Source organism: Engystomops pustulosus, chromosome 5, assembly GCF_040894005.1.
Source record: "Engystomops pustulosus chromosome 5, aEngPut4.maternal, whole genome shotgun sequence".
Classification (NCBI taxonomy): Eukaryota; Metazoa; Chordata; class Amphibia; order Anura; family Leptodactylidae; genus Engystomops; species Engystomops pustulosus.
The window spans coordinates 13,203,166-13,230,253 of record NC_092415.1 but is presented as its reverse complement, the minus strand read 5'-3'; the positions used below and the strand labels follow the sequence as shown (position 1 = coordinate 13,230,253).

The 27,088-nt window shown below is 40.9% G+C and overlaps 1 protein-coding gene across 2 annotated transcripts in view; it reads right to left on the bottom strand.

The window, feature by feature from the left end:
- Positions 1-12,336: 12,336 nt before the first annotated feature.
- ADCY8 (adenylate cyclase 8) overlaps positions 12,337-27,088 on the bottom strand; it is a 181,246-nt gene continuing 166,494 nt past the window's right edge. The window contains exons 14-17 of one of the 2 annotated variants that reach the window (XM_072151178.1): positions 23,067-23,213; positions 18,291-18,383; positions 18,000-18,114; positions 12,337-12,873 (exon numbers count right to left, since the gene is read on the bottom strand). In XM_072151178.1, the coding sequence (XP_072007279.1) occupies positions 12,386-12,873; positions 18,000-18,114; positions 18,291-18,383; positions 23,067-23,213 (843 nt within the window). In that variant the 3' untranslated portion in view covers positions 12,337-12,385. The remainder of the gene's footprint in view (positions 12,874-17,999; positions 18,115-18,290; positions 18,384-23,066; positions 23,214-27,088) is intronic. The other variant, XM_072151176.1, reaches the window with a different exon arrangement.

The following is a 27,088-nucleotide window of genomic DNA, read 5'->3' as shown; positions in this document are numbered from 1 at the left end:
TGTATATACATAAGAAGGAAGGGACAGTGTAACAGACTACACGTGGATTGATTGTAGTCTGTTACCATGGAGATACATGATCTTGCGTAAGAGTTCTATAGAACGAGTGGTAGAACGGGATTCTGAAATAATCTTAGCAGATATTTTTCATTTTCAATGTTAACTGCGTCTTGTAGGACAGTGATGGCGAAGCTTTTAGAGCCCGAACTACAACCAAAATCCATTTATGTATCGCAATTTGCCGATACAATTTAATCAGTAACTTTTATATAATCAGCCGTATTGGCATCCGGAGGACAATACAGTATGAAGGAGGAGGGGAAGTTTGGATTATCACCCCAGGGTGACCCCTCCAGGGTCTCCATCAACAGGAAGAATTGTGGGTTCTAGCCTGGTCCACATCTTCTTACTCCTCCTGCCTCCCAGGAAGTCCAGGAAGTGTTGCTTTATAATGACGCTAAATGCATCCAGGAGTAACTCATGACGGCAGGAGGAGGCCTCGAGTCACTCAATGGGGCTCATTTACTAAGGGTCCGAATCGCGCACTTTCGTCAGGTTTGCCGACAATTTCCCATTTGCACCGATTCCGCCGGCATTTTGGCGCACGTGGCATCCACGTGACAGAAATCGGGGGGCGTGGCTGTCGGACAACCCGACGGATTCGGAAAAATCGCGGAATTTAAAAAGCTATTTGTGTTGCAAGATCAGCACTTACATGCACCAGGAAGAAGCAGGTGAACCCCAGCGAACCTCTGCGCAGCAGCGACACCTGCTGGATATCGGGCGCACAATGTTAGTAAATGCCGGCAGACCCAAATCCACGTCAACCACGCACTGCAGGATCGTGACTGGACGAGGTAAGTAAATGAGCCCCAAACTGTGCTGGGGTGATGGCCTGGTTGCTCACAGAGGCGGCCCCAGTGCCATAAGTTTGCCACCACTGTTGTAGGAGACTTGGGAGCCAAAAAAACTTTATTGTGTTAGTCCTGAGTGGAATGGACAGTCATTGAACAATTGGCCATTGGCTGAGGTTGGGGTTAGTAGTATACACTGGTATTTTAGTAAATGTAAGAGCAGTGGACTAGAGGAGCACACCGGGGACACAGAGAGATGAACCACGGTTGTGAGTTGTGACACATTTGCCCAAGTTTAGAACTAACTAACAATGTTCTTCTGGTGGCACATTTATGATGCTCCTCATTGTCTATCATGGTGCATCTACTGATTTCTATATTATAGGTCCATGTAGGCCCCTCCCTAAGCTGTAGGATACAGTGTAGACAACTTTGAGGAGATCCTTGAAGCCCATTTGATGGCTTCTAACCAAGAGCAATAATTCCTTACACCCATCCTGGTAAAGAAGGGCTCAGAACTTCTCTGTCTCCATTCCCTAGACTTGGCTTCTCAGATATGGTTCTTCTGTCCATTGTTGACCTGGTGGAGGCATCTTGAACAGGTCTAGACTATCTATGAGGATGGACTTGCATTGGCCTCTATAGTGGAAAATATATCAAATAAATAGTATTTTAAGGGCATTCGGATGACTTCTGGGGTCATTTTCGCTTAGTGGCCGCCATTTTGAAAAAGTGGCTCTTCGTTCTAACTCTTGGAAGGTGCGAGGTTGAGGGTCCCCCTACCATGATGTATCGGTTGTGTAGCCATTCACTCTTAATCCTCATACCTATTTCACAACCATTGCCTACACCCTAATGCAGAGGAACCTGGTGCTACCCATTTCTATCCCTCGTAGACGAGAACAAGACTGGGACCTCTGGATCGGTCCTCCCATTCTATATTGTCACGATAGACATGACCCTCACACCAGAACCATGGTTACTCATAATGGTGGCCCTGGAAATCTACCATTAAAGGGACAAAGGATGAGGTCCACCTTATCTGAGGGCCTCATACCCATTGGGTCACCCCTACACCCAACTATGGTAGACATAATCCGATACATGGCAGTAACGGGAGAATCCATTGATACAAAATATCCATAATTACACAAAATAATGAAAACTGACCTTTAATTAAAGTTCTTATTAAATCCTATTAAATATTTCATACCTCTTATACATATTTCATGCTCAGTCCCAGGGTGACCTGCACACGGGGCAGCGCTAAATGCGGTTTTATTGAGATGTGAGGTGATTGGGGCCCCCTCGTCACAGCACTTCCCGCAATCTAATTATTTCAATTACAAAGTTTTATTATCTCGTCATTGTCAGACGGCCGATACATTATCTGCTTGAGAAATCCTCATAATTGCACGTTACACCTCAAAATGGACTTTTCCCCATCATTGAGGTTCTGTATTAATTGTTTATGGAGGGAAAAACATGTGCGGAATATCAATTAGCTATTTTTCATAGAATTTTTTAAACATTTTAGACAGAATTGGTTTATATAATATAAATAAGGGGCAGAGTGTGGTCAGCTGTGGTGTGAGGGGTATGTATGATATATGTGGGGGCATAGTGTGGTCAGTTGTGGTGTGAGGGGTATATATGATATATGTTGGGGTACAGTGTGGTCAGCTGTGGTGTGAAGGGTATATATGATATATGTGGGGGTACAGTGTGGTCAGTTGTGGTGTGAGGGGTTTATATGATATTAGGAGCACAGTGTGGTAAGTTGTGATGTGAGGGGTATATATGATATATGTGGGGGCACAGTGTGGTTAGTTGGGGTCTGTGTTGTGTATATGATATATGTGGTGGCACAGTGTGGTCAGTTGTGGTGTGAGGGATATATATGATATATGTGGGGGCACAGTGTGGTTAGTTGGGGTCTGTGTTGTGTATATGATATATGTGGGGGTACAGTGTGGTCAGTTGTGGTGTGAGGGGTATATATGATATATGAGGAGCACAGTGTGGTCAGTTGTGGTGTGAGAAGTATATATGATATTAGGAGCACAGTGTGGTCAGTTGTGGTGTGAGAAGTATATATGATATATGTGGAGGTACAGTGTGGTCAGTTGTGGTGTGAGGGTTATATATGATATATGTGGGGGTACAGTGTGGTCAGTTGTGGTGTGAGGGGTATATATGATATTAGGAGCACAGTGTGGTCAGTTGTGATGTGAGGGGTATATATGATGTTTGTGGGGAAACAGTGTGGTCAGTTGTGGTGTGAGAAGTACATATGATATATGTGGGGGTACAGTGTGGTCAGTTGTGGTGTGAGGGGTATATATGATATATGAGGAGCACAGTGTGGTCAGTTGTGGTGTGAGGGGTATATATGATGTTTGTGGGGGAACAGTGTGGTCAGTTGTGGTGTGAGAAGTACATATGATATATGTGGGGGTACAGTGTGGTCAGTTGTGGTGTGAGGGGTATATATGATATATGAGGAGCACAGTGTGGTCAGTTGTGGTGTGAGGGGTATATATGATATTAGGAGCACAGTGTGGTCAGTTGTGGTGTGAGAAGTATATATGATATATGTGGGGGCACAGTGTGGTCAGTTGTGGTGTGAGGGTTATATATGATATATGTGGGGGTACAGTGTGGTCAGTTGTGGTGTGAGGGGTATATATGATATTAGGAGCACAGTGTGGTCAGTTGTGATGTGAGGGGTATATATGATGTTTGTGGGGAAACAGTGTGGTCAGTTGTGGTGTGAGAAGTACATATGATATATGTGGGGGTACAGTGTGGTCAGTTGTGGTGTGAGGGGTATATATGATATTAGGAGCACAGTGTGGTCAGTTGTGGTGTGAGAAGTATATATGATATATGTGGGGGCACAGTGTGGTCAGTTGTGGTGTGAGGGGTATATATGATATATGAGGCACAGTGTGGTCAGTTGTGGTGTGAGGGATATATAAGATATATGTAGGGGCACAGTGTGGTCAGTTGTGTCCTGAGGGTTATATATGATTATATATGATATATGCGGGGGCACATTGTGTTCAGTTGTGGTGTGAGGGGTATATATGATATATGTGGGGGCACAGTGTGGTCAGTTGTGATGTGAGGGGTATATATGATATATGTGGGAGCACAGTGTGGTCAGTTGTGGGGTATATATGATATATGTGGGGGCACAGTGTGGTCAGTTGTGATGTGAGGAGTATATATGATATATGTGGGGGCACAGTGTGTTCAGGTGAGGTGTGAGGGGTATATATGATATATGGGGGGCACAGTGTGGTCAGTTGTGGTGTGAGGGGTATATATGATATATGTGGGGGGCACACTGTGGTCGGTTGTAGTGTGAGGAGTATATATGATATATGTGGGGGCACAGTGTGGTCAGTTGTGGTGTGAGGGGTATATATGATATATTTGGGGGCACAGTGTGGTCAGTTGTGGTGTGAGGGGTATATATGATATATGCGGGGAGCACAGTGTGGTCAGTTGTGGTGAGAGGGGTATATATGATATATTTGTGGCACATTGTGGTCAGTTGTGGTGTGAGGGGTATATATGATATATGTGGGGGTACGGTGTGATCAGTTGTGATGTGAGGGGTATATATGATATATGTGGGGGTACGGTGTGGTCAGTTGTGGTGTGAGGGGTATATATGATATATGTGGGGGCACAGTGTGGTTAGTTGTGGTGTGAGGGGTATATATGATATATGTGGGGGCACAGTGTGGTCAGTTGTGGTGTGAGGGGTATATATGATATATGTGGGGGCACAGTGTGGTCAGTTGTGGTGTGAGGGTTATATATGATATATGTGGAGGCACAGTGTGGTCAGTTTTGGTGTGAAGGGTATATATGATATATGTGGGGGCAGAGTGTGGTCAGTTGTGGTGTGAGGGGTATATATGATTTTTGTGGGGACACAGTGTGGTCAGTTGTTGTGTGAGGTGTATATATGATATATGTAGGGGCACAGTGTGGTCAGTTGTGGTGTGAGGGGTATATATGATATATGTGGGGGTAATATATGAGGGGGGTATATGTGGGGGGTATATATGATATATGTGGGGGCACAGTGTGGTCAGTTGTGATGTAAGAGGTATATATGATATATGTGGGAGCACATTGTGGTCGGTTATAGGGTGAGGAGTATATATGCTATATTTGTAGGCTTTCTCAATATTATACCACATGAAGTAACCCTCAATTCAAATAAACAACTAACCCCCCCTAACGTTTTATGCTTGTTTTTTGAAGTATGAGTTGCATTTTTTAAGGCAAAACTGATTATATGGTATAAATCAAGGGGGTCAATATGATTACAATATTTATTTATTTATTTACTCCTTTTGTACATGGAAACAGTCAAAAGGTAATATTTTTTTACATATTCTGACTTACTTTCTGAGGGCTTTCTTTTTATGGGATAAGATGACTTTTCTTTGGTAATTGCTGAGCCCCATTTACTTTAAAGGTCGGGCTGATCAAAACTTACTATTGTAGGAGCATAGACCCCCTGCAGTTCCCTTCATACCTGCTTACATATTTTAGAAATACACATTTTAACTAAAAAAATTACAGTACAGAAGACTTGTCTTTTATGAATTTGAGATGTATTTTCTGATTGTAGTCATTCTTCTTTATCTGACATGTTCCACCATCACTACACCGCCTTACAATTTATTTTAAATTTTAGTGACTTATTTAAATCTGCTTTCTTTGTATCTTAGCTGTGACCATAAAAGGACTTGTTTTTTTGCAGTGTAAGTTGTATTTTTGAATGACACACCTTCTTATCAAATGCCTCTTATCAAATACAGTCACAATCTTGGACCTCAGGCCTGATGCTTACTTACCGTATATAGTAGATATTCACATTTTTACTTACTGGAGTGTTGCTTCAGGACCTGCACACAGATGTCACATGACCTTTTCTGAGCAGGTCCTACTGCGGTAACATGTATAAATAATGTTGTATAATAACGTGCACAGGTCCTTCCAGGAAAGTTGGCCCAATCAATTATGTTAACTCTCATAGATTGTGGATTTTCATAGACGTTTGATATAGAATGTTCCTCAATGGAGTAAATAGGGTGTAACACACCAGCGCATAGTGCGGTATAACACAGATATACATGGTACCGTAGGAGGCCGTTATGGATGCAATTACCTTCCTCCACGCTGGGATGGGTCCATTTAAGATCTTTTATTACCAATTATCACTTCCACCTCGCTCCTAGATGATAATTAAACATTTGTGCAGTGAAATGTTGAAAAGTAAAGAAACGCTATAAATATAGCGCAACCCCCATCAAAACGGAACCTCGGATCCTTCCATCACTTCTCGTGCAAGACTTTAGAAAAGCATATATCTATCTATCTATCTATCTATCTCATATTTATCTATCTATTTGGTGCTAAGTGCACCAGTGATAGATGGTGGGCCTGGCATGCGACTGATTTATCGCCAGTGTATGATGGTGCCCCAGACATGAGCCGTATTTATCCCCAGCATATGATGGTGGCCTTGGCATGCACCAGATTTATCGCCAGTGTATGATGGTGCCCCTGGTATGCTCTGGATTTATCGTCAGTGTATGATGGTGGCCCTGGCATGCACCGGATATATCGCCAGCGTGTGAAGGTGGCCCTGGCATTCACTGGATTGATCGCCAGTGTATGATGGTGGCCCTGGCATGCGCCGGATTTATCGCTAGCGTATGATGGTTCCCCCTGGCATGCACCGGATTTATCGCCAGTGTATGATGGTGACCCCGGCATGCGCCGGATTTATCGCTAGCGTATGATGGTTCCCCCCTGCATGCACCGGATTTATCGCCAGCACATGATGGTGGCCCCGACATGCACTGGATTTATTGGGAGCACAGTGGAGAAATGCGCTGCTGGGGAATTTCTACACCAGGCCTAATTTGGCGTAGAATTGCACCATAACCTGCGGCAGAATAGGCAGAGGCTCTTGGCAGTGCCCTGCACAGTGCAGCTCTGCCCTCTCCCCGCCTAATCTGCGAATTGAGCGAGAAGCCGCAATTCCTGACGCTGCGCCAGGACTTGTGGCAAGTGCGGCTTGTACCCTGCACTTTTAACCATAGAAGCCGTGATAAATGTAGCGCCAGATGTTTGCGCCTGATTTAAAGCAGAGGGGACTAATACTGTATATGAAAAGGATCTGAAGACTGCGCCACGGAAAAGCAGCTTTCTCATTCCCATTCACCTTCATAGACGCTGGAGGAAATACGTGAATCGTAGCTTTGGGCATTGATTGGCAATTTTTTCCTCTCTCCGTTTTCTAAACATCATTTATTCTTATTGATTCTGATTAATAGAAGTTTTAAAAGGGCTGAAAAGGTTAAAATATTTTGGCCTGGAATATTAGGAAAGAGACAAAGTTTTATAGAGAGAGGAGGTTTTGGTGAGGCAGATGCCAGACCCTCGCTGGGGAGCTGTAACGGCTCGCTGGAGAGTCTGCCCGCCGCTTGTTTACTACTGCGCTCCTGCCGGTTATGGGTTTCTCATACTCTGGCCCCAATCAATCAGATCCAAGCAGAAAATTATTGGACCCCAGATGCACAACACGGGGCTTGTTTTCCCAGAGAATCGCAACGCACATGAAGACGAACAGGTGGTGAACCGGGATAGAAGCCGCCGGAACGTCATCATCGCTGTAAAGTCTTATCGACCATTATATGATATGTGTCTTCATTAGATCTTCACTAATTCAATTACTTCAAGTTTCTGGAAGCAACATGTTCTGGATACAAAGCAGAGGAGCCCCGATGCCCTGGTCTACCAGGAGGGGGCGCTATTAGAGGATTTCATTGCTACTAGTGTCACAACACAGTCCCCGGAGCCTCTAAGGATTTCTCAGCTCCTCCATCAACTCCAACTCCTAGGGCAGTGATGGCTAACCTATGGCACGGGTGCCAGAGGTGGCACTCAGAGCCCTTTCTGTGGGCACTCAGGCCATCACCAGAGATGACTCCAGGTATCTTCCTGCAGTCCCAGACAACCCAGGACTTGCTGTGCACAGAGCTATTTAGCTGTACTATTTTCTGCTTTATTGGTGTCCTCAGGTGCTGGTATCAATCAAAACTGTGACAGAGAAGGGAGTATAAATCACTAATTAAATTTCTGTGTTGGCACTTTGCGATAAATAAGCGGGTCCTGGTTGTAGTTTGGGCACTCAGTCCCTCAAAGGTTCGCCATCACTGTCCTAGGGGGACATGTATCTTTATTCCTGCTTGTTTTTCTAGAACTTTTTTTGTTTTTTTCGCGTCTTTTCACTGCGACTTTTGCCGCCGTTTTCCAAGTACGCCTAATTGTGCACCTTGTGCCTTCCGTATCTTTATTTTCAATATATTTCAGGCGAATTTTCACTTATGTATCATTTTTTTTTCTCTATTTTTCCGACTTTTCCGGCACAAATCTGCACCTGGTCCAGGGCAGGTGCGGAGGAAGGATTTTTTTGTCATGGACCCTATTTTAACATATAAATTGGAATTATTTCACATACTTTACACGTTTAAAATTTTGCAGAGTAACCTGTTGGGCATTGGAAGTTTGGGCTTTTTATTTATTTTTTTAATTTATTACATTTTTGCATTCACAGTTTACTGAAATTCATTGGTTACTCCTAAGGGTGCGGTCACACGTATTTGAGTAATTTGAAACACATTGCAGAAACGCATGCGTTTTACATGTTACCCGGCGTTTGGTTGGTTAGAAAGTGTTTTCTCTTTACTGCTGAAAGTGTAAGCAGATACGAAAATGATAACACAGGAGCTTCCAACAATGGAGAGAAACGATTTCAAACCAACAAACTCATTGTACCATGTACTGTAAAACGCATGTGTTACCGCAGCCTCATATGTCGTCTTCTCCCTGGGGTGTGACTCCAGTGCTTAAAAATGTCCAAAATTTACAGCATTTTACTCCTGTATATAACCCCTCACGTGGCTTGTGTCCATGTGGATTTGAGACATTTGCAACACAAAGTCTAAAAAAAAAAATTGTCAAAAGTTGCAGCTGCCAGGACATGAAAAACTAAACATGTATCATACATAAGGTGCAAAAATACCTTCCAAATGTCTCAATTATACACCAAAGTAAAAAAGTAAGATACATGCCCCCCCCATAACCCTGTATCCTTTAACTTGTTCAGAACCCGGGTAATTTCCATTCCATTTTCCATGTGTTCTTTTAACCCCTTCCTGCTGACGCCCTTTATCGTTTTTGTGTTTCAAGCGTGCGTCGGGAGGAGGACAGAGAGGGCTCAAGGGCTTAGTACCAAGTGGCGTGTGCTGCATAGTGCGGCAAACAGCAGCTGCCAGCACCCCTGGTCTGTGCTGGCACCGATCACGGGTGTTAACCATGTAAATGCCCCCGGCTAAGCAGCTGGAGGCATTTAAATCCCACAAGCCGCCATATTGGATTTGATCACCGCCCCTTGTGAGGTCATCGGGGGGAAGGGGGGGGGTGTTCATACAAAAACCTGAGGCTGTCTCATTCTAACCCATCCATTACAATGTGCGATTTGCAATAAATTCATATGGAGGATGAGGGCCTGAAAAGTAGAGAGGGTTCAGGGAAAATCGACCATGGAAATTAAGGGAATGGTTGGATTAGAGTAAAAGGTTATTAGATTATGGGGCAATCTAATTACAGACGGATATATGAATGGGTAGGACATAGAAGTTTCTGATGAACTTGACAAGAAACATCCTCTACACCAAGAGTAAAGATGTATCACCATCTCCATAGACAGGATTCTTTACTGTAAGAGGAGGGCACTATGGACCTCACTGAGGAGGGTGACCAGGGTAATTAAGGGAATGGGTGGATTAGAGTGCAATGTACAGATAACTGAATGGGCAGTACATAGAAGTTTCTAATAATCTTGACAAAGGCCATCCTCTGCACCTAGAGGAGACATGCATCACCATCACCATAGACAGGATTCTTTACTGTAAGAGCAGGGACACTATGGACCTCGCTGTATTTGAGGGATCAGTGTGTGGATATAACCAGTGTCCCTCTCTGGAGGACCCATTAGGGACTGACAGGCTATTTTTTTTAATTGACGTCATGTAATGCACAGTTTGTCCTGCGGTGGTGCTGTAGGGAAATGAAACGCTTACTGCTGAGTTCCACCAGAGATTGCAGCTGATCCGGGTGGTTTTAGGACCTGGACATCCTGTGATGGGGCCAATAGAGACAATTTTTTGCACTCAGGCTGTATACAGTGTATACTCTCACATGCAGACGCTTCCCTGTGCTGCTGAATTTGCGGAATAATGTTATTTTGTGAGTGACCGCGTTACAGTATGAGCCACATCTGAATGTAATCCGCATCTCCCAGGGTTTCCCTACACAGTTTGGACTATAATGGTTTTGCACGATAGAATAATTCAATGAAAAACACAGTAAATTAAATTTACCCCAAGGAGGAGGGGGGGGGGGGGTGCGAGAGGGGGGGTACAATGGAAAGTTTTACGGAAATGGCTGCAACCAAAACATTTTGTTAGCTGTGTGTTATAATGGCAGCAATGAGCAGATGTGTTTTGTGTTAAAAACTGAGAAGTGAGAATTATAGCTAATAGTGAGCGTCGCCTTGTTATGTAACTGCCGGCCGGAAACAAAGGGAAAAAATACATTTTCAGCATTTTGTTTTTCATAAAAGTGCAACTTTTACCACTCACCACTGTAGTTTGCTTCGCTCAAATCTATAAATTCTGGCGACCATTTGTCGCCACTAGGGGGGGCTCATTGTATACATAAGTAGACATGCCTCATTGACTTCACAAAGAAATTCAGCTGGGTCTTAAAGGCAGTTTCCATTTACCACCCATCCTCGGGGTTGGAAGAAGAACAGTTGGGGGCAGAATCTGTGTATGAGCCATGTAAATTAAACGCCAGTGTATATGTGTGACCAGAGCTCCATCCACTTCTCTCCCCTATAGATGGTGGGACAACCCCTTTAAATAGGAGAATGAACATGCCACAACCTTTTCCAGCTATCCTCTCAGCCCCCCGATTTCCGTCTCTTGCATGCCAGCGCCGATGCGCCACAATCCGATCGCGTGCGCCAAAAACCCGGGGCAATTCAGGAAAAATCAGCGCAAATCAGAAATATTTGGGTAACACGGCAAGAAAACGCAAATCGGGCGCTTAGTAAATGACCCCCGATGTACTCTAATTTGACCTATTGTGTGCTGCAAATTTTATTACATTCAACTGTCTATTCTCTGTCATAGGAAACTCTAAACACAAGTCACTGCCTCCAACAAAGTCAACATAATCCTCTACTTGCATGACATGATTATGTACTTTGTGTACTATCTGCTCCTGCAGTATGACCCTACCTGTTGTTAGTTCTGGAATATCATAGTCTCATGAGAGGACAGGTCACTACAACCAACAAAATCAGCTTAGTCCTCTGCTGTGATCATTCCCATGTAACATTTGTCTGCAAAGTTTTCTGACCCAAACCATTTCTTGACACAACCCAATTCCTACTCAGCTCTGCTCTTTCCTTGCAATCTTTTACATGACGGGTCACTGCTTCTGACAAAATCATTACATTCCTCTGCTGTAATAATTTTCATAATATGATTGTATATATAGGATACCGCCCCTTCCACAGTAGTATACCACCTGTTGTCCCATGTAGCTTTGATTGGAATATTATAGTCTCATTAGTGGACTGGTCACTTCCTCCAACAAAATCAGTTTAGTCCTCTGCTGTGATAACGTCCTTGAAACACTTGGCTATTATGCATTCTGGCGCAGCCCATGACTCTGCCCATGTCATACGCAGCTCTGTCCTCCCAACCAGTCCCTTGCATAGACAGGTCACTGCCCCCAACAAAATCAACTTAGTCGTCTGCCACAAAAGTTTACATACTATGAATTTGTACATGATGTCTTCCCCTCTCTGAAAATACCACACTACCAGTTTGTTTCATGTATCTTTGTGCACCATATCATGAGTGGATAGGTCACTGCCTCCAACAAAATCAGTTTAGTCCTCTGCTGTGATAACTTCCTTGAAACACTTAGCTATTATGTATTCTGGCGCAGCCCATGACTCTGCCCATGTCATACCCAGCTCTGTCCTTCCAACCAGTCCCTTGCATAGACAGGTCACTGCCTCCAACAAAATAAGCACATTCCTCTGCCACAAAAGTTTGCATACTATGAATTTGTACATCATGTCCTCCCCTCTCTCAAAATACCACACTACCAGTTGGTTTCGTGTAGCTCTGTGCACCATATCATGAGTGGACGGGTCACTGCCTCCAACAAAATCAGCGCAATCCTCTGCTGCAATAATGGAAAGGCTACGCAATAAGAGCAATGCAGTGATGTACCCTAAACTAATGAGAGAAGGTCGGCCGTTTTGTAAAAAAATTATAAGTTTTTATTTGTGAATTTATATATAAAAGAAATACAAAAAATGAACTCAAAAGAAAAAAAAAAAGTGTATTTTATGGCAATTCGGGCTTGTCCGCTCCCTCTGTTTGCGTGACGACTTCGGAGCCGCTGGATGCTAGTAATGTCCGCCTGTTGTAATGTCCCTTCATGATGGCCGAGTTGTTGTTCTCGTTGAGGATTTGCTTCTGTTTTTGTCGGTTCAGGGACTGTACGAGTCCTAGGACCACGGCTGCCAGAGAATATTGTCCAGTGATGATTTTTGGCTGTGATATTAACGGATTTGGCTGAACTCTTCCTAGAAGAAAATAGGTTTTGATCTTTCCTTCCTGCTCGCTAATTCCCTTCACATAGATCTCTCCGCGATACTCAAACGCAAAGCCGCGCTCCTTCAGGACAAGGTAGGTCTCCTCAGGCACTTGGATTCTGCCGCTCACCCCCGTGCTGTCCATTCTACTCGCCAGGTTCACGGTCTTCCCCCAAATATCGTATTGAGGTTTCTTTGCCCCAATGACTCCGGCAACAACCGATCCGTGACTTATACCTGGAAGAAATCACCAGATGTCATGCGGAAGGAATTCATGTCTCTACTACAGAAATACTATACATCTATCTCCATCCATCCAATAACTATCTCATATCTATCATCTATCTATCTATCTATCTCATATCTATCATCTATCTATCTATCTATCTATCTATCTATCTCATATCTATCTCATATCTATCTATCTATCTATTTATCTATCTCCTATCTATCTATCTATCTATCTATCTCATATCTATCTCATATCTATCTATCTATCTATCTATCTATCTATCTATCTATCTCATATCTATCTATCTATCTATCTATCTCATATCTATCTCCTATCTATCTATCTATCTCATATCTATCTATCTATCTATCTCATATCTATCTATCTATCTATCTATCTCCATCCATCCAATAACTATCTCATATCTATCTATCTATCTATCTATCTATCTATCTATCTTCTATCTATCTATCTATCTCATATCTATCTATCTCATATCTATCTATCTATCTATCTATCTATCTATCTATCTATCTCATTTCTATCTATCTATCTCCTATCTATCTATCTATCTATCTATCTATCTATCTATCTATCTATCTCATACCTATCTATCTATCTATCTCATATCTATCTATCTCCTATCTATCTATCTATCTATCTATCTCATATCTATCTATCTCCTATCTATCTATCTATCTATCTATCTATCTATCTCATATCTATCTATCTATCTATCTAGTATAAAGAAAGCGGGCAGCACTCCGTTGTAGATAAAAGTAAAAAAGTGTCTTTATTCCATAGTGAGCAACTGTGACAGCGACGTTTCGGCTCTGCAAGAGCCTTTCTCAAGCCAGGAATGGCTTGAGAAAGGCTCTTGCAGAGCCGAAACGTCGCTGTCACAGTTGCTCACTATGGAATAAAGACACTTTTTTACTTTTATCTACAACGGAGTGCTGCCCGCTTTCTTTATACTATTACTGGAGGACCTGAGGCCCGGTCCTAGGTTGCCTGCACCCAATTTTCTTTTTCTTTTTCTCTGAAGGTTTGTGCTGCTTGGACTTTCTTTTTGTATCTATCTATCTATCTATCTCCTATCTATCTATCTCCTATCTATATCTCATATGTATCTATCTATCTATCTATCTATCTATCTATCTATCTCATATCTATCTATCTATCTATCTCATATCTATCTATCTATCTATCTATCTATCTATCTCCTATCTATCTATCTATCTATCTCCTATCTATCTATCTATCTATATATCTATCTATCTATCTATCTATCTATCTCATATCTATCTATCTATCTATCTCATATCTATCTATCTATCTATCTATCTTTCTCATATCTATCTATCTATCTATCTATCTCATATCTATCTATCTATCTATCTATCTATCTCATATCTATCTATCATCTATCTATCTCATATCTATCTATCTACCTATCTATCTATTTCATATCTATCTATCTATCTATCTCATATCTATCTATCTATCTATCTATCTATCTATCTATCTCATATCTATCTATCTATCTATCTATCTATCTATCTATCTACCTCATATCTATCTATCTATCTATCTATCTATCTATCTATCTATCTCATATCTATCTATCATCTATCTATCTCATATCTATCTATCTACCTATCTATCTATTTCATATCTATCTATCTATCTATCTATCTCATATCTATCTACCTATCTATCTATCTCATATCTATCTATCTCCTATCTATCTATCTATCTTCTATCTATCTATCTATCTATCTATCTCATATCTATCTATCTATCTATCTCATATCTATCTATCTATCTATCTATCTATCTATCTCATATCTATCTATCTATCTATCTATCTCCTATCTATCTATCTCCTATCTATATCTCATATCTATCTATCTATCTATCTATCTATCTATCTATCTATCTATCTCATATCTATCTATCTATCTATCTCATATCTATCTATCTATCTATCTATCTATCTATCTATCTATCTCCTATCTATCTATCTATCTATCTCCTATCTATCTATCTATCTATCTATCTATCTCATATCTATCTATCTATCTATCTATCTCATATCTATCTATCTATCTATCTATCTTTCTCGTATCTATCTATCTATCTATCTCATATCTATCTATCTATCTATCTCATATCTATCTATCATCTATCTATCTCATATCTATCTATCTACCTATCTATCTATTTCATATCTATCTATCTATCTATCTCATATCTATCTATCTATCTATCTATCTATCTATCTCATATCTATCTATCTATCTATCTATCTATCTACCTCATATCTATCTATCTCATATCTATCTATCATCTATCTATCTCATATCTATCTATCTACCTATCTATCTATTTCATATCTATCTATCTATCTATCTCATATCTATCTACCTATCTATCTATCTCATATCTATCTATCTCCTATCTATCTATCTATCTCCTATCTATCTATCTATCTATCTATCTCATATCTATCTATCTATCTATCTATCTCATATCTATCTATCTATCTATCTATCTATCTATCTATCTATCTATCTCATATCTATCTAAGAAAAAGAAAAAAATAGCAGTACTAATGTATCTACTCCTCAGCTCTCAGCCTTTGTGCTCCCTCACAGGAACAGAGGTCACAGCCTGGTGACATCAGTGGGGGAGGGAGGAGCTGTAAAGGAGCACAAACGCAGCAAATACATATAGTTATTGTAGTGGATTAGTATGAATAAGTGATCAGATGCTCTCTTGTTTATGTCAAATTATAGTATGAATAAAAGAGTTTTATAAAAAAAACAACAAAAATAAATTCCCCAAAAGCCCCCAATACAGATCAAACAATATGTAATATTGTAAGCGGGCGTGATGCTCTAGCGAGTGCGATGCTCTGGTGGACACGATGCTCTAGCGGGCGCGATGCTCTGGCAGGTGTGATGCTCTAGCGAGTGCGATGCTCTGGTGGACACGATGCTCTAGCGGGCGCGATGCTCTGGCAGGTGTGATGCTCTAGCTGGCGTGATGCTCTGGCGGACGCAATGCTCTAGATAGGTGCGATGCTCTGGCGGGTGCGATGCTGTAGCAGGCGCGATGCTCTGGCGGGCGCGATGCTCTGGCGGGCGCTATGCACTGGCGGGTGCGATGCACTGGCGGGTGCGATGCTGTAGCAGGCGCGATGCTCTGGCGGGCGCGATGCTCTGGCGGGCGCGATGCTCTGGCGGGCGCTATGCACTGGCGGGTGCGATGCACTGGCGGGTGCGATGCTGTAGCAGGCGCGATGCTCTGGCGGGCGCGATGCTCTGGCGGGCGCGATGCTCTGGCGGGCGCTATGCACTGGCGGGTGCGATGCACTGGCGGGTGCGATGCTCTGGTGGTAAAGATGCTCTAGCAGGTGTGATGATCTGGCGGGTGCAATGCTCTAGCGGGCGCGATGCTCTGTGCATGAGTCACCGTGTAAAGGTCCTGTGTATGAGGCACAGAACAGGTGCTCCCTCTTATAGCGCTCATTAATTCCGGCTTGTGACCTCCCCTGAAATGGATTTTTTTCTCTTAGCATTAAATGTCCGGATGAAATGATAGAGCGGATCCGTCTGAATCCATTACACTGTTACTCTGTCTCCATCATTATTCTGTATTTAATGCAAAATCCCTTTATTTTATCATCTGCATCAATTAAAAAATTCTGGGCTAAAAATCTGTGGAGGTGACGAGTGGGGAATAGGCCAAAAATTGTGCAACGAGAACCCGAGAGGAAAACATTATTAATGTGATTATAATAATTATACAGAGAAGCAATTTATGCAAACAACAGATCAAAGACGGCTCAATAATAGCGGCCGAGGTCACATGATTAGGGGAGAGTGGTACCGTTTTTATTTTAACCCCATGCTGCCTGCAGATAGGACACTATGTACAATCTGCTCAGCTCCTCCTGATCTATAACATGCTGCCTGCAGATCGGACACTATGTAAAATCTGCTCAGCTCCTCTTGCTCTATAATATGCTGCCTGCAGATAGGACACTATGTACAATCTGCTCATCTCCTACTGTTCTATAACTTGTTACTTGCAGATAGGACACTATGTACAATCTGCTCAGCTCCTCCTGCTCTATAACATGCTGCCTGCAGATAGGACACTATGTACAATCTGCTCAGCTCCTCCTGCTCTATAACATGCTGGCTGCAGATAGGACACTATGTACAATCTGCTCATCTCCTACTGTTCTATAACATGTTACTTGCAGATAGGACACTATGTACAATCTGCTCAGCTCCTCCTGATCTATAACATGCTGCCTGCAGATAGGACACTATGTACAATCTGCTCAGCTCCTCCTTCTCTATAACATGCTGCCTTCAAATAGGACACTATGTACAATCTGCATAGCTCCTCCTGCTCTATAACATGCTACCTGCAGATTGGACACTATCTACAATCTGCTCAGCTCCTCTTGCTCTATAACATGCTGCCTGCAGATAGGACACTATGTATAATCTGCTCAGCTCCTCTTGCTCTATAACATGCTGCCTGCAGATAGGATACTATCTACAATCTGCTCATCTCCTCCTGCTCTATAACATGCTGCCTGCAGATAGGACACTATGTATAATCTGCTCAGCTCCTCTTGCTCTATAACATGCTGCCTGCAGATAGGACACTATGTATAATCTGCTCAGCTCCTCTTGCTCTATAACATGCTGCCTGCAGATAGGACACTATGTATAATCTGCTCAGCTCATCCTGCTCTATAACATGTTGCCTGTAGATAGGACACTATGTACAATCTGCTCAGCTCCTCCTGCTCTATAACATGCTGCCTGCAGATAGGACACTATGTACAATCTACTCAGCTCCTCCTGCTCTATAACATGCTGCCTGCAGATAGGACACTATGTACAATGTGCTCAGCTCCTCCTGCTCTATAACATGCTGCCTGCAGATAGGACACTATGTACAATGTGCTCAGCTCCTCCTGCTCTATAACATGCTGCCTGCAGATAGGACACTATCTACAATCTGCTCAGCTCACATGCTGCCTGTGGATTAGACATGATGTTAAGGGTTTCTGGTTCCCTTAGGGTAGATGTGACATAATACTTACCAATCCGGAGCTCGAAGTTGTTGAACGAGTGTTTGTTGATCTCCTGGATGCTCTCGTTGAGTGCGATGGAGAAGTCGGCCACTGCACACAGGTGCCCCCACTTATCTTCACATTGCTGAATGATATAAGAGAAGACGCATTAGCCTCGCTCCGGGAATTGTTGGGATCTGCTGAAATATCCTGGAATTTGTATTTTATTTATCCTTAGAATCGACAGGCGCAGGCAGCGGATACTGGGATCATTAACCCCTGACAGGCCAGAGCTCACAATCTGGACTGGAGATCACCTACCTGCTTCTCTGGAGACAACCCCGATACGGCCATGTATGTGCTTCCAATAGTTTTGATCTTTTCTATGTCCTGGAATCTTTCTTCATCCAACAACTGCAAAAATACAACAAAGTGTATCAGTCACAGCCCCCGCACTACGGTATAGGCTCTGCACCCTCTCCGCAGGGTCGCCCCAAGACAGGGTGTACCATGGAGGTCTATGCTAGCATTGAAACTTACTGGGGGTCATTTACTAAGGGCCCAAATCACGGTTTTAGTCGGATTACCGGAATTTTACAGTTTTGCGCCGATTCACATCAAATTCCGCCAGGTTTTTGGCGCAAGCGATCGGATTGTGGCGCATTGGCGCCGCCAAGCACGAGACAGAAATCAGCGGGCATGGCCATCGGAAAACCCGGCGGATTCAGAGAAAACGCCGTATTTAAAAAAAAAAATGTGTCGCATGACATGCACTTACCTGCACCCAGCCTAGCTTGGTGAACTTCATTGCACTCCGGCGGACTTCAGCGCAGCAGCGCCACCTGGTGGACATCAGGGGAACTACCTGAGTGAATCGTTGGAAGAAACGAATCAGCATCGGAGAACCCGTCGCTGGATCGTGAATGGACCGGGTAAGTAAATCTGCCCCATTGTCTAAGTTATGACATGCTATTTAAAGGGCTGCTCCATTGTGGACTGTATATACCGCAGCATTGCCCAGTACCACTGTTACCCCCATCAATGCCCTAATTCAATGGTCTCATAGGAATGGGGTTGTTCCGCATCCATGGACCATCACTGAATTCCTTAAGATCCCTTTATCTTTTCTGTATACATCCTGTATAATATATCAACAAAATATCCCTTTAAATTCCATGCCTTCAGTCATGTGATCTCTTGGTGCCCCTCCCCCCAGTGAATTAGCTTCCTTTCTGTTGTCTTATGTGGACGGGGACAACAAAATCCCCAGTGGATGCGACTGAGTGGACTGTACCACACAGGCTCCGCACAGGGGGGAGCGCAAACTACCTTTACAGCTACTGCTGATGATTAAACAATCTCCTTTCACACCGTTATAATGGGTAAGGTGACAGCGCAGCCTCCCTGACTGTATACTCATGCTTTCTGACATTTTATTGGAGGCTATAGATAAAAACAATTGTCACACTGTCCTCCCAGCAGGCGGAGATGTGCTGAGGGATCATGGGATTGATAACAGACAGCACAGTAATAGATAAGTCTACCCTTCAATATGGGGCCTGATCAGAGCAGAGTGGAGGCTGCACTGCAGGAATGGAAAATTACATTTCTGGAACGTTCCTTTAAGCTTATCCTCAGCATCGCAAACATATTTACACTTCAATCTTCTGAATTTCAATGACCTTGTTTTGGGGAATGCGAGTCGCCCGGGCGCATTGTTTATACACCCGGGTGCCAATCTCCAGGCATGTTGTTTTCTGTTTGCCACAAATTAAGATGCATAATATTTTCTATGGAATAAAGATCTTTTTCGGAGGTTTCAATCACAGCCACATGCACCGCTCCTCCGGATACTGAGCGGCCCATCTGCCGCACTGCTGACAATCAGCCGGCTAAGGTCACACCAAGATGGTACAGATGGCACCGAAATCTTACTAAATACATTAACACATGTCTACTGGAGCCCGTGCATCATCATCTCATCCTCTCTGCTCCCAGAGGACACCAGCAAATATACAAATATATCTCATAGAAATGTAATAGTATTACAGGCGGTCCCCTACTTAAGGACATCCGACTTACAGACAACCCATAGTTACAGACAGACCCCTCTGCCCACTGTGACCTCTGGTGAAGCTCTCTGGATGCTTTAAAATAGTCCCAGACTGCAATAATCAGCTTAAAATTGTCTGCAATGAAGCTTTATTGATAATTCTTGGTCCTATTACAGCAAAAAAATTTGAAACTCCAATTGTCACTGGGGCCAAAAAAAAAATTGTCGGGAACTACAATGATAAAATATACAGTTTCGACTTACATACAAATTCAACTTAAGAACAAACCTACAGTCCCTATCTTGTATGTAACCCGGGGACTGCCTGTATAGTAGTTATATTCTTGTACGTAGGGGGCAGTATTATAGTAGTTATATTCTTGTACATAGGGGGCAGTATTATAGTAGTTATATTCCTGTACATAGGGGCAGTATTATAGTAGTTATATTCTTGTACATAGGGGGCAGTATTATAGTAGTTATATTCCTGTACATAGGAGGCAGTATTATAGTAGTTATATCCCTGTACATAGGGGGCAGTATTATAGTAGTTATATTCCTGTACATAGAGGGCAGTATTATAGTAGTTATATTCTTGTACATAGGGGGCAGTATTATAGTAGTTATATTCTTGTACATAGGGGGCAGTATTATAGTAGTTATATTCTTGTACATAGGGGGCAGTATTATAGTAGTTATATTCTTGTACATAGGGGACAGTATTATAGTAGTTATATTCTTGTACATAGGGGTAGTATTATAGTAGTTATATTCTTGTACATAGGGGGCAGTATTATAGTAGTTATATTCTTGTACATAGGGGACAGTATTATAGTAGTTATATTCTTGTACATAGGGGGCAGTATTATAGTAGTTATATTCCTGTACATAGGGGACAGTATTATAGTAGTTATATTCTTGTACATAGGGGGCAGTATTATAGTAGTTATATTCCTGTACATAGGGGGCAGTATTATAGTAGATATATTCTTATACATAGGGGGCAGTATTTTAGTAGTTATATTCTTGTACGTAGGGGGCAGTATTATAGTAGTTATATTCCTGTACATAGGGGCAGTATTATAGTAGTTATATTCTTGTACATAGGGGGCAGTATTATAGTAGTTATATTCCTGTACATAGGGGCAGTATTATAGTAGTTATATTCTTGTACATAGGGGGCAGTATTATAGTAGTTATATTCCTGTACATAGGGGGCAGTATTATAGTAGTTATATTCCTGTACATAGGGGCAGTATTATAGTAGTTATATTCCTGTACATAGGGGACAGTATTATAGTAGTTATATTCCTGTACATAGGGGGCAGTATTATAGTAGTTATATTCTTGTACATAGGGGGCAGTATTATAGTAGTTATATTCCTGTACATAGGGGACAGTATTATAGTAGTTATATTCCTGTACATAGGGGGCAGTATTATAGTAGTTATATTCCTGTACATAGGGGCAGTATTATAGTAGTTATATTCCTGTACATAGGGGGCAGTATTATAGTAGTTATATTCCTGTACATAGGGGACAGTATTATAGTAGTTATATTCTTGTACATAGGGGGCAGTATTATAGTAGTTATATTCCTGTACATAGGGGACAGTATTATAGTAGTTATATTCTTGTACATAGGGGGCAGTATTATAGTAGTTATATCCCTGTACATAGGGGGCAGTATTATAGTAGTTATATTCCTGTACATAGGGGACAGTATTATAGTAGTTATATTCCTGTACATAGGGGCAGTATTATAGTAGTTATATTCCTGTACATAGGGGGCAGTATTATAGTAGTTATATTCTTGTACATAGGGGGCAGTATTATAGTAGTTATATCCCTGTACATAGGGGGCAGTATTATAGTAGTTATATTTCTGTACATAGGGGACAGTATTATAGTAGTTATATTCCTGTACATAGGGGGCAGTATTATAGTAGTTATATTCTTGTACATAGGGGCAGTATTATAGTAGTTATATTCTTGTACATAGGGGGCAGTATTATAGTAGTTATATTCCTGTACATAGGGGGCAGTATTATAGCAGTTATATTCTTGTACATAGGGGGCAGTATTATAGTAGTTATATTCCTGTACATAGGGGGCAGTATTATAGTAGTTATATTCTTGTACATAGGGGCAGTATTATAGTAGTTATATTCTTGTACATAGGGGGCAGTATTATAGTAGTTATATTCTTGTACATAGGGGGCAGTATTATAGTAGATATATTCTTGTACATAGGGGGCAGTATTATAGTAGTTATATTCTTGTACATAGGGGCAGTATTATAGTAGTTATATTCTTGTACATAGGGGGCAGTATTATAGTAGTTATATTCCTGTACATAGGGGGCAGTATTATAGTAGTTATATTCTTGTACATAGGGGCAGTATTATAGTAGTTATATTCTTGTACATAGGGGGCAGTATTATAGTAGTTATATTCTTGTACATAGGGGGCAGTATTATAGTAGATATATTCTTGTACATAGGGGGCAGTATTATAGTAGTTATATTCTTGTACATAGGGGGCAGTATTATAGTAGATATATTCTTGTACATAGGGGGCAGTATTATAGTAGTTATATTCTTGTACATAGGGGGCAGTATTATAGTAGTTATATTCTTGTACATAGGGGGCAGTATTATAGTAGTTATATTCTTGTACATAGGGAGCAGTATTATAGTAGTTATATTCCTGTACATAGGGGGAAGTATTATAGTAGTTATATTCTTGTACATAGGGGGCAGTATTATAGTAGTTACATTCTTGTACATAGGGGGCAGTATTATAGTAGTTATATTCTTGTACATAGGGGGCAGTATTATAGTAGTTATATTCTTGTACATAGGGGCAGTATTATAGTAGTTATATTCTTGTACATAGGGGGCAGTATTATAGTAGTTATATTCTTGTACATAGGGGGCAGTATTATAGTAGTTATATTCCTGTACATAGGGGGCAGTATTATAAGGTTACATACTTATTTATAGAACCATTCTTCCTTTTCTCTATCACCTTGAGATATTTACCTCATCAAAGTCTGCAATGATTTCATTCAGTAATCGGAGGCACTCCACGCCCTGGTTATTCATTTCTGTTTGAGAATAAAAATCTGCAAATCCAGGGATTGAGGCAAACATAACGCCCACAGCATCATATGACTGAGAATACAGCTCCTGCAGGAGAAGAAAGAGGGTTGTATTTATATCACAGACCAGTGAAGACCAGAAAGTGCTGCCATCAGAGAGATGTTATGTAGTCAGTGCCACCGCGGCTCTGCTTGTTTTTGATTTGTTTTCACTGTAATTAGGACAGCATTAAAATTCATTAATAGAGATGAGAGGATGCAAACTTCTAGTCTGGGGTCCAGATTAATCCAGACATATTGCGGGATTGACGGCTGCCAGCCAATCCGGCAAATTGACGCCTCTATCTACTGACCATAGCTGTGATTGGTTAGGAGTCTCCTACTGACCAATCACAGCCATATATGAGGTAGACATGAGATAGATCGATAGATATGAGATAGATCGATAGATAGATATGAGATAGATAGATAGATATGAGATAGATAGATGTATAGATAGATAGATAGGAGATAGATAGATAGATAGATAGATAGATAGATATGAGATAGATAGATAGGAGATAGATAGATAGATAGATAGATAGATAGATATGAGATAGATAGATAGGAGATAGATAGATAGATAGATAGATAGATAGATAGATAGATAGATACGAGATAGATACGAGATAGATAGATAGATATGAGATAGATAGATAGGAGAGAGATAGATAGATAGATAGATATGAGATAGATAGATAGGAGATAGGAGATAGATAGATAGATAGATAGATAGATAGATAGATAGATAGATAGATATGAGATGAGATAGATGATAGATAGATAGATAGATAGATAGATATGAGATAGATAGATAGATAGATAGATAGATAGATAGATAGATAGATAGATAGATAGATATGAGGTAGATAGATAGATAGGAGATAGATAGATAGATATGAGGTAGATAGATAGATAGGAGATAGATAGATAGATATGAGGTAGATAGATAGATAGGAGATAGATAGATATGAGATAGATAGATAGATAGATAGATAGATATGAGGTAGATAGATAGGAGATAGATAGATAGATAGATATGAGATAGATATGAGATAGATAGATAGATAGATAGATAGATAGATAGATAGATAGATAGATAGGAGATAGATAGATAGATATGAGGTAGATAGATAGATAGATAGATAGGAGATAGATAGGATATAGATAGATAGATAGATATGAGATAGATAGATAGATATGAGGTAGATAGATAGATAGATAGATAGATATGAGATAGATATGAGATAGATAGATATGAGATAGATAGATAGGAGATAGATAGATAGATATGAGATAGATAGATAGATAGATATGAGATAGATAGATAGATATGAGATAGATAGATAGATATGAGATAGATAGATATGAGATAGATATGAGATAAATATAGATAGATATGAGATAGATATGAGGTAGATAGATAGATAGATAGAGGGATAGGAGATAGATAGATAGATATGAGATAGATATGAGGTAGATAGATAGATAGATAGATAGATAGATATGAGATAGATAGATATGAGATAGATAGATAGATAGATAGATAGATAGATAGATATGAGGTAGATAGATAGATAGGAGATAGATAGATAGATATGAGGTAGATAGATAGATAGGAGATAGATAGATAGATATGAGGTAGATAGATAGATAGGAGATAGATAGATATGAGATAGATAGATAGATAGATAGATAGATAGATAGATAGATAGATATGAGGTAGATAGATAGGAGATAGATAGATAGATAGATATGAGATAGATAGATAGATAGATAGATAGATAGATAGATAGATAGATAGGAGATAGATAGATAGATATGAGGTAGATAGATAGATAGATAGATAGGAGATAGATAGGATATAGATAGATAGATAGATATGAGATAGATAGATAGATATGAGGTAGATAGATAGATAGATAGATAGATAGATAGATAGATAGATAGATAGATATGAGATAGATATGAGATAGATAGATATGAGATAGATAGATAGGAGATAGATAGATAGATATGAGATAGATAGATAGATAGATATGAGATAGATAGATAGATATGAGATAGATAGATAGATATGAGATAGATAGATATGAGATAGATATGAGATAAATATAGATAGATATGAGATAGATATGAGGTAGATAGATAGATAGATAGAGGGATAGGAGATAGATAGATAGATATGAGATAGATATGAGGTAGATAGATAGATAGATAGATATGAGATAGATAGATATGAGATAGATAGATAGATAGATATGAGATAGATATGAGGTAGATAGATAGATAGATAGATAGATATGAGATAGATAGATATGAGATAGATAGATAGATAGATAGATAGATATGAGATAGATATAGATAGATATTAGATAGATAGATGATAGATAGATAGATAGATAGATAGATAGATAGATAGATAGATATGAGATAGATAGATAGATATGAGATAGATAGACTGATCGTTGTCACACTAAGACACACCATATAATCTTTGATTATTATTATTATTATTATACTAGTAATTATGTGTATAATTCCCCACCCCCCATCACACAGAACACCAGGTTAATGATAATCTGTATCCACACCAGAAATAATTGGACTTTGTACGAGGGGGGGATGTGATTATAATAATCGGTATGTGAGTGCGGTAACAGTGCGCCATTCTCATGCCTTATACTTACAGCCCGGGACCACTGTATCCCTCAGAAAATGTGGAAAAATGGTGTTTTGTGAAATACTGGTCCTTGTGATATCTCACTATGATCAAAGCCAAAGATAAAGGACCGTGTGCAACCAAATATAACATACACCCAGAGGTCTAGAGCTGTGGCCTCCATTATTGTGGTTGTTGCCTAAATTTTCCAAGATTCCCTTCTTATACATAGGTCACCCGTCTCTTTGTTACTCCCTCAGTTTCTGGTTGGATGGTCCGGCCGCTGGTAAATGAGGGGTCACCAACCTGTGCTGTGAGTCTGCATCACCGAAACAGTATGGGGCCCCTTCTGGATGAGGGGACTACAGTGCACCCCACACTGATCAACAAGGTCACAACCTCCCAGTCTGACATCATATAAATAACTCCATGGCAAAGTCATGAAAGTCCTACTACCTGATAGATGCCGGCATTGTGACTGTGGTGATCTTTTTATAGTTGTTCCTTCTAAAATCAACTCTTAAAATAATGCTAATGGGCCAGAAGAGAACTAGGGGTGTTACCAGGGTTCCTCTGGTTTGTAGCTTCACAGGCTGTCACACTGTGCAGGAGCCCTTCTCCCCTCCCACTGTGTGAGATTACATCAGACAGAGGGGGGAGGGGCCAAGGGAGCAGGAGGGGGAGACAGTGTAACATCCTGTGAAGCTGCGGCACGGAGCGGCTCTGGCAATACCCCCAGAGCCTTTCTGTCTCATTAGCATAATTAGAGTAGTTGATTTTATAAGGAAGGAGGCTACGGGTAACAAATTTAAGATTAAGATTACCACAGTCATTGTGCCTGGATCTACGAGTAACGTCCCTGGTTTATCACGATGGATTTCGAAGGATAGTTCAACTTTGACTAAACACCATATAAAAGAGAAAATTAGGTTGGATACGACATTGGAGCGATGTAATTTAAAGAGTCCCTTATACTATATCCTAATGGAGCAGTGGGGAAGTTTGTTGAACTTCCAGGGTGATTTCCGATGCCGAAAATAAGTGATCCTGGAAATCTTTAAAACATCTTTATCTTTATTGGTACAACTTTAAAATTCCCCATTTAATCCCCAGATGGCTCTGCTCCTCGTGTCCCAGTCTATACAGTAAAGCTGAAAAGTGAGCTGCGGGTAACAGCGAGAGCTCCTCTAGTGGACAGTATGGAAACTACAATATTACATTATTTAATTAAAACAGACATAAAACACATAATAAATTATTTA